Source organism: Capra hircus, chromosome 17, assembly GCF_001704415.2.
Source record: "Capra hircus breed San Clemente chromosome 17, ASM170441v1, whole genome shotgun sequence".
Lineage (NCBI taxonomy): Eukaryota > Metazoa > Chordata > Mammalia > Artiodactyla > Bovidae > Capra > Capra hircus.
In genome coordinates, this window is record NC_030824.1 from 52,835,354 (window position 1) to 52,844,569 (window position 9,216).

Here is a 9,216-nt window from a genome sequence, read left to right on the forward strand (position 1 = left end):
AAAACAATAACAGTTAAGAGACTTTCCAAGAAAAGAAATGTCAGGAAGAGAAGAGGCTGGGTTGCTATGACCTCACATCTCCTACCAACTAGTGCTACAGGAGCTTCTGGTACAACTCTTGTTCCAAAGCCATTTGGACAATTAGATCATGTACTATTTATCTTGCCAGTAAGTCAATTTAACGGAGAGGGAGACTGAAACACAGAGATGAAAAAAACATCTGTATACCTACTATGCATCAGGCACTGAGTTATGTAATTTCCTATTATCTAAATTAAACCTCACAACCATCCCTTGAATTCCAGTCTTACAGATGAGAAAGTCATCTTATTGCCCAAGAAGCACATTAACAGCTACCCTGAAGGAGCTAATGGATGCTAAGAACTCCTTCCCCCACTCTTTCAACCCTGGGATAAGAGCAAACTGGCAGGGTGTCCTTTCCTGCCAGTGGCAGAAGTGGTGACCTCTAAAGAGAGGTGATCTCAGGTCCCAGGCAGCGAAATGGAAGAGGCCTTCAGAGTTAAGAGAGTTCTCACAGCACCAGCACATCCTGACGGCAAATGCCTGTCTCTTCCACGTGTCACCCAACGCAAAGAGCAACACTAGTCCTGCCTGCTCGGATCGGGGTCAGCCTGTGCAATGCGCCAAGTCAGCCGACAGCCTTCCAGGCCAGTTCGCACTCAACAGAGGTTGAGGGCCAGACCCAAACAAGGAAAACCCGCTTGAACGACAGCTGTGTGTTGCGAGAGCAGCCCCAGCTCTGGTGTTGTATATCTGTCTGCAGCACGGTGTTCAAATATTGACAGAAGTTAGAGAAAGGGGAAAAAAAGGAACCGTCTCACAAATCTACTTTTTCACTTTGCTCTCAAGATCATTATCTACTGCACAGACAGAAGTTCAATTTTTTTTTCCCCTCGGGTTCCCTCAGAGTTTTTTTCCTGAACCTGATGAGAGCGAGGGCTGTATTTTATGCAGTGATGGTTCCTCTCAGCAGAGGAAATTCCCTCTGGATCAGACACTGTGCTGCTTACAGCCGCAGGCTTTCTCACAGGAGATCTGAGTGTGTATGTGTGTGTGTGTGTGTGTGAGAGAGAGAGAGAGAGAGAGAGAGAGAGAGAGAGAGAGAGAGAGTGAGTGAGTGTGTGTGTTCCTCTCAGAACCAGAGACCCTTACGCATTGTTGGTTTTGTAGAACAGAATTATTTTTAAAAGGGTAATAATCATTAAAAAGGCAAACTTATTCTGTTTAGTGCAAGAATGTGCCTTCATGATGAAGCACTTATGCTTGTGGTTAAAAACACAATTTGATTTTTGAAAGTCATCCTTTGCAAGAGCTCAGGTATTAGTTGTGAGGGTCATAGTTTTAATGTGAGGCCCACATACAAAGGGTGTTACCAGAACACCTCGCCTGTATTCTTCCTAAGTTCAGAGCATCAGCAGTCTTGTTAGAGACAGGTAGGATAAGTGATTAGGAGGACAGTTAAAAATACTCTTAATATTTGAGAGAGCAGCATGGAAGCATGGGACTTCCCATGAAGAATCCACCAGCAATATGGAAGACCTGGGTTCAATCCCTGGATCGGGAAGATCCCCTGAAAGAAGGCATGGCAACCCACTGCAATATTCTTGCCTGGAGAATTCCATGGCAGGCTACAAGTTCATGGGGTCGAAAACAATCAGACACGACTGAGTGACTGAGCACACACACAGCATGGAAGCATATACATTAACATATGTAAGATAGAGAGCAAATAGAAATTCGCTGTATGACTCGGGGAACTCAAACCTGGGCTCTGTCATGACCTAGAGGGGTGCGAAAGGGTGGGAGGTGGGAGGGAGGTTTAAGACGGAAGGTATATGTGTACACCTATGGCTAATTCATTTTGATGTATGGCAGAAATCAAACCAATATTGTAAGGCAATCATCAATCAATTAAAAATAAACATATTTTAAGGGGAAAAAAATCCTCTTACTATTTGAGGGGACTGGGGCAGTGAGACACGGAGATTCTTGTTTTCATTCTGGCTTCTTCGTTCTAGTGATGCTGCTCTTTCCCCTCTTTTGTTTCCTCCATGTCGCCTTTATGCTTCCAGGTCTGTCTGATTTTTCCTGCCCGCATAACTGCTACTTCAAAGAGCCTTCTAGATGATCGCTTCACTTGCTCCCCACTGCCTGTTCATCCTCCCAGAGCAGAGCGCCCATCCTTCCACTCTGAGCTTTAAAGAGCCTCTAGGACATTTCATGGTCTGGGCCTGTGACAAGACTCCGTTCCTGTGTTACCCTCCACTTTTCTCCTCCTCGACTCTCTGTTATAGTAGAAGCCAGTGGTTCGTCTCTGAATGTGCCTGTAATAATTCCACTCTCCCCCTCTCTTTTTTCTTTTCCTTTTTTGTTTTGGTGTACCTGGGTTAACATTTGATTAGCTGAAATTCCCTGATGATACTAATGAATCATACATAAGTCCCCTTCTTTGCAGGATGATACTAGTCTTATTGAATTTTGCCAACCTAATTAGAGAAAACCTTTATCTCAGCATTTGCATTTGTATTTATTTCGTGAAGTTGTTTCTTTTCAAATGCTTGTTGGTCATTTGTTTTCTTTTTCCCCGTGAATTGTTGTTTCGTTCCACACCTCTTTTTTCTCACAAAGTGCCTCTTTCAACTGGACTTAATTCCACACCAGCTCTTCGGGGAATTCCTTCCCCAGCTACTTCCACAAGCTGTATACAATTCCCACTTGCTCTCAACCACCATCACTCATCTGATTAGATATGATGTATTTATTTCAAATTACATTAGGGACCACCTTGTATTCATCTTTGGGTCTACTGGCAGACAAAGAAATAGATGTAATAAAAAAAATTCTATTCCCAAAGCTAAACATCACCCTTCACTGAACCAATGAGCCTCAAAGAAAAAAAACCACAGCAAGGGGACTTCCTTGGCCATCCAGAGGTTGAGACTCTGCGCTTCCAATGCCAAGGGCATGGATTCGATCCCTTGTAGGAACTAAGATCCCGCATGCTGTGCAGTGCAGCGAAGAAAACCTTTAAAATAATAATAATATAAAAGAATAAAACCCACAGCGGGAGCTCAGGTGATGTTTGCAGGCCTGCTGAGGCCCAGGGCAGCCTTCCCAAGGAAGCACAGCCAACATCATAAAACAGAAACTCCCTCCCCTCCACCCATGTGCCCTCAGGGATTCCTCCACCAGAGCTTAGAACTCCAGCTAAGCTGCAGTTCCACCCTAACAGAGAGGCAACTAAAAGATACGACAATCAACACTCAAACTTAAGTCCTGAAGAGACCAGTTTCTTCCCCAGAGTAAATTTCCAAGGAGGAAGAAAAAGGATGTCGCTGGCAGAGGCTATAAGTTGAATTCTCTTTCCCCAAATATATTTTTTTCTGAAAGTCACTGAACTCTTTCAGAACCAGTCTCTAAAGAGTGACACTGATAAAGAAGGACACTGACACATTTAACTGTTGCTTTCAAACTCAGCTACCAACTGTTTCCTATATGTGACTGGCTCATTAAGAAATAAAAAATAAGAAGGGTGGAGGAAGACTATCTGGAGAAGCGAATGGCAATCCACTCCGGTATTCTTGCCTGGAGAATTCCATGGACAGAGGAGCCTGGCAGGCTACAGTCCGTGGGGTTGCCAAGAGTCAGACATGACTGAGCAATTTACACACACACACACAGGGAGACAATGTAGTATGGTGGAGCAGGGTTCTGGGGTCCCAGCCTGTCCCCTGCATGGCTGAGGGTCCTTGGATCAGTTCTTAACTCCTCTAAGCCTCAGTTTCCTCCTCTGTAAAATTAGGACAGTATGAGTACCCACATCATGAGACTAAATGCATAATGTGTATGTGAAACACTTAGCACAGAGCCTGCACATGGTAAGAACTAAATAATTACAGCAAGAATGATAGCTAAGACAATGAAATTACAGAGAACACACGCTCTGTATATGGACAGAGGTAGGTTAGCTGGTTCTTCAACACCAAGATGCTCAGACTAGCCTTTTACCAGTCCCCCGTGCGTGCGTTAGATCTTGACACTATTACAGACAGCACTTTAAAAGGCCAGGAATGGCTGGAAAAAAGCCTACTTATACACATGCACGCTCTAGACACCGTGTGAGTCGGAGCCTTGTGCGCCTCTAAGGACTTAAAGACTCTGCGTTAATTTGTTTACTGTTGGTATTACTGAGTAACCATGTGTCCTGGATTGCTCCAGACATTCAAGGTTTAAGCCAGTTGTGCCAGCATAAGTATTAAATAGTGACCCTTCTCAAGTATATTCTGACTTTGGATACAATGTCTATTAACATACCCCCACATTCTATATAACAGAAACTTCCTTGCTTATGTAAAGAAGTTTCTCTGCTTCCACCCATTGAGCAATCTCAAAAGCATCGATGTATTTCTAAAGCGGCTTGTTCACATTCTGCAAGGAGCCTGGGACTGTGGACAACTGAGTCTTAGGTTTCCGAACAGCTTCAAAGGGTAAGGTAGTTTAACCTTGGGAGCACTGCCTGTGATCAAGGGTTTGCATTATTTTTACGAGTCTAAGTAAACTTTGAAGAATGAGAGCAAGTCCTAACAATATGAGAGTAGCATTTTTCAATTATCTTTCATAACATGAAGGCATACGTAGTCAATAATTTAAAGAAGATTACCAATCAACGTCTTTGGGCCCCAGGAAGTTCCAGCATTGGCTTTACTTAGAAATAGTTCAGGGCATTGTGAATTTAAAACAAACCAACACTCTTTGAAGCACGATAAAGAAATAAGAAGTTTCAACATTTACATGAAGACAGCTTTTAGAGAATTCAAAAATATTATCCAACTTAGTCTCTCCCTAAGACCTTGGGAGCATTGGAAACGGAGTCAATTATGTTGATATAAAAATGGATTTTTTTTCCTCCCAAAGCAGCAGTAACTGCATTCTCATGAGTCTGTAAGCCTTGTCACTTTGTTTTTCTTTACCATTTCTAAGAACTTGTTTATACAAATTAGATAGAAAGCAGTTTCAACCAAAAGCTAAAAAATGTTTACTTAGCTGTTTGGTTAAAATATTCTGGAATAATACCACGCAACACTGCAAAACATCACGACGTACCGTCCAGGGTAGAATCATAGAAATAAATAACGCTAACGTGTATTTTCCAGTATTCACTGTTACAAAATCATAACGTCTCAGGATACAAACAACTAGATTGTATAACGTCCCCACCTCGTTTTTTTAGAACTAGCCAAAAAAAAAAAAGAAAAAGAAAAAGAGGTGGAGAAACTCAGCAAAACAAAGTGGCGAGAAAAGTCGGGGGAGGGGCGCTGGAAGCGAAGGGGCGGAGAAACACGACACAGAGGCGGTGATATCACCCACAGCCAACTGCATGGAATTCAGAAAGTTAAGTGTCACCCAGCAATTTGGGTCCGGGCTTGCGGGGCGCCTGCACAGCGTGGCGGCGGCGGCAGCCGCCGGGGAAGCAGGAAGGGGGAGGGGCGGTGTGGCCGAGTGCGCTCCAGGGCAGCGGAGGCCAGGTCGGCGTGCGTTCAAGCCCCGGGTCCGGAGCCTTGTCCCCGGCCCTGCAATGATTTCATCTTTTCGGAGGAGCGACCGCCCGAGCCGCGGCTGCCACGTGCCTGGTCCAGCCCTGTGCGCTGCGCCGGGGGACGGACCCGGACGCGACCGCGGTCACCGCGGATCGCAGCGGCAAGCCGAACGAAAGGGCTGGCGCCGCGAGAGGGGCTCAGGATTGCTCCGCCGAGGTCGCCAGCGGCGGCGGGGGAGGGGGTCCGGGGGGGGGGTCTGTCCTCCTGCGCACCTCCATCCCCCATCCCCGAAAAGGGGAAGGCCGGAGTGCCGGGCAGGTTTTGTAACTCCGAGGGCGGATGCAGGCGGTGGCCGGGCAGGATGGAGCAGCCGTGCCCCTCTCCTGACCCCCCGGGGACCCCGGCCCAGCTGAGCCCGGTTCCCGGCCTGCGCCCCGCCGCTCAGTGCGCGTCCCCGGTGGCGTGGCCGTGGCCGTCCGGCCCCTGCGCGAACCCGGCCACCCGCGTAGGGGACAGTGGCGGCCGCTGGGGGCCCGCAGCCGCGCCGGTCGCAGCCCGCCACTCCTTCCGCGTCCCGTGCCCCCTCCGGCGCCTCCTCCCGGGGCCCCACAGAGATGCTTGTACCTTCCACCGCCTCCTCCACCATCTCATCGTCGCTATCCATGGCGGCTGGGGACCCTGCCCAGCTCGGGGCCGCGCGGCTGCCTCGCGTCCCTCCGGGTGCTCGCGGCGGCTGAGCGAGCGCTGGGGCTGAACCCTGCGAGTTTGGAGGAGGAGGAAGAGGAGGAGCAGTCGGGGCTGGCTCGCACTGCCTCCCCCTACAGCCCTTTCAATTCCTTGGCCTTAAGCTGCTCCGTCGGCAGCCGTCCCTCCTCCCTTCGCCCACTGGCCCCCTTGCCTCCCAGGCTCCGGGGTGCCGCGGTGGCCGCCGCCGCCGCCGCTGCAACTTTCTCCTGTAATACCCCCTCTTTGTTATCGAGCAGCTGATCCGCTGACATCACCCAGCGCCGGTGCGCTCCCTCCCTCGCTGATTGACAGTTCCCTGTCCCTTCCCAGAAGTAAGGCTCCTTAAAACGAAAGGCGCTCCGGGTCCGCGCTGGCTCTGCGCCCCACCCCTCCAGTCCCCCGGCCCATTACGGGTTTAGCTTTTGCTTCTGCGAGGCTGGGTGCGCTCCGAGTGCTCTCCTCGCGGCACTTGGGACCTCCGGGTAGCCACCCTTGGGGGTGGGGAGGGCTCAGAATGCTCGACCTCCAACTATGCCAGGGACCCCTTGGAAGTCCGCGTTCAGTGCTCGCCAGTCGCAGCAGCCCTCCCCTCCCCGCCCCGGCTCCTCGGGACAGCCTCCAAAGAGCCGGGCAAGCTCAGGCAGCGTTCCTGATACTCCAGCGCCTCAACTTCCTCTCGCCCTCGCCCCCACTTCATCCCGTTTGCCACCCGGAGCTGCACGAGTGCGGCACGCACGGGAGCGCAGGTGTCCCCGCGTTGCAGCATCACATCCGCGAGCAGGTTTCCCAGGCGCCAGGGGGTGACATCCAGCCCGGATGCCGCCGGACTGCGGCTCCCACCCTAGCGCGCTGCGTCCCCACCCTCCTCGGGATCATCAGGCGTCTCGTCTCGAGTGATTCAGAGCTTCAGCAAATCCAAATGGCAGCGGGCTCTTTATCAGGCAGGAAATAAGCCGCGCGGAAGGCCTGGCAGGTCCCTCCTCGCGGTGGTGGTAACGGAAAAGGAGCCACCGAGTGGAGCTCCCGAGGAAGGACCCTCCGTCTGGCGCGCCTCCTCCTGTCGCCTCCCGCCCAGTACGTGTGATGTCCCCAGCCGTCTCTTGGTTTCTCCAAGTGCCAGCCCTTCACAGATTCCTGCTCTTGAAGTGTAGAACATCACGGGGCCCCCGCTTCCCGGCCCCGCCACTTAGTGTCATTACGGCGTTGCCTCTTACAGGTGGCGGTAAAGGGCGGCTGTAAATAGCTGGTTAAATGGATGCAAATGTACACAATGTACCGTGGAATTACCGGGTGCCGCTCTGGGCATCTGCCAAGAACAGCTACTGCACGCAGCGGGCGAGGGCGGGGAGAGGAGAGGAGGGAGCAGAGAAAGTTGTTCTGTTTTGTTTTCTGAACCACGAATGAGACTTTGCGGATTTCGGAGTACTTCCAGTACCCGGGAGACCACGTCTTGTTTTGGGGCTTTGTGCTTAAATGCCAGGTATTTTTTTTTTAATCGAGTACTGTGTTTCTTCTTAAACTCAGTTTTTATTCTGTGAAAAAGAGCACAATGTTAGGGACATTTGTCTCAGCACTGCCAGAAATTTCAGTCCGTTTTGATTGAGAAAGAGAGGGAAGGCCCCTGAGCCAGGGGTTAAGAAGGTTGTGTCCTGGTGATGCTCACCTGCAGAAGGGCTTGGGCAAGCCACCTTTTCACAGCTTGAATTCCTCCCCTAGGAGATAAGAGGCTTAGGCTACACTGGTATCAGGTCTGCCAGCTCAGGCTAGACTGATCAGAGGTCCTTCAGCCTAGTCTATACTTTTCTAAAGTCTTCTGGCTTAAATATAACCTTCTTAAAGTCCTCCAGGGCAGACACCTGGGCTCCAAAGCTACACAAAGAACCAGTTTCTGCAGTGGAAGATGAAAGAGCCACTTTGGATTACACCATTTTCAGACATGAACTGCAGAAATAGGATTTTATTTCTGATATTAAAAAAATAAAACCATCAGGTACTGAGCTTGGTCAAGCACTAGTTTTGAGTTGTATGATTTTTTTTCTTATTTCCCCTTTTAAAACATATCATCTCCTCTCTTACATATTAAACACGGATGCACAAAAACACACAGATACTCATCTTCTTCAGTTTCCAGTTTATTTTCCGGGGGTGGGGGGGAAGATGCTGAAAGCTAAAGGAAACACAAATTATTTATTTACTCAAAGGGGGTTGAAACAGGGGCATAGTAGGTTAAAAGAAATCTTCCCTCAAAACACACAGGTCGAGTCAACTGAGACCCAAGTTCGAGGTGGGTGTGGGGGTGTGTGGTGGGGGGAGGGGAAGGAATCATGTTGCAAGTGACCACAGCTTGAGGCTTATAAGGAGGATGTCTAACTGCCCCTTGGTGCTGGGAGGTTTTCCCAACTCCCATCACTTCAGCAGACCTCCTCTGGATGTAAGGGGGGTGGGAGTGGGGGGGAAGCAACCAGGGTCTTCCTGCTAAAACCTTCCTCAGGTCTGCACAGGAGGCAGGCAGCACCCAGGGCACAGTCCCAAGTCCTCCCTGCCCCACTCCTGCCTACTGGCTCTGGGCCCAAAGTTTAGGCAAAATGTTTTGATGACTCCCCTAAGAGCCATTTGCATTTTAACACCTTGTTCCGTGTGTTTTCAATCCCCTTCTCTAGACTGACTGATTCTTTCTAGCCTCAGAACCCAGCACAGTGCCCAGTACAGAAGGGAGGTTAAGCCTTGTCCGTGATGGTTGTGCAAAGAGGAATAGTCTGCTTTATACAAACAGCGCTGAGCCTTTCTCATACACTGGATCCTCTTCCTGTGTTTGCTAAAATGCTGTGTTCTTAGTTCGAGTTTGAAGAGCATTTTTGAGTTGTTCTACTTTCCCACATCTACTGGCCCCAGATCTGCTTCCATTGCATTCTTTCCCACAGTTTTCTTCATT

The 9,216-nt window shown here is 49.6% G+C and overlaps 1 protein-coding gene across 2 annotated transcripts in view; it reads right to left on the bottom strand.

Annotated features, from left to right (window-relative positions):
• SETD7 (SET domain containing lysine methyltransferase 7) overlaps positions 1 to 7,495 on the bottom strand; it is a 48,637-nt gene extending 41,142 nt beyond the window's left edge. Inside the window, exons 1-2 of one of the 2 annotated variants that reach the window (XM_018061554.1) lie at positions 7,021 to 7,495; positions 6,183 to 6,315 (exon numbers count right to left, since the gene is read on the bottom strand). In XM_018061554.1, the coding sequence (XP_017917043.1) occupies positions 6,183 to 6,315; positions 7,021 to 7,050 (163 nt within the window). In that variant the 5' untranslated portion in view covers positions 7,051 to 7,495. Of the gene's footprint in view, positions 1 to 6,182; positions 6,316 to 6,695; positions 6,984 to 7,020 lie in introns of those variants that run through there. The other variant, XM_018061555.1, reaches the window with a different exon arrangement.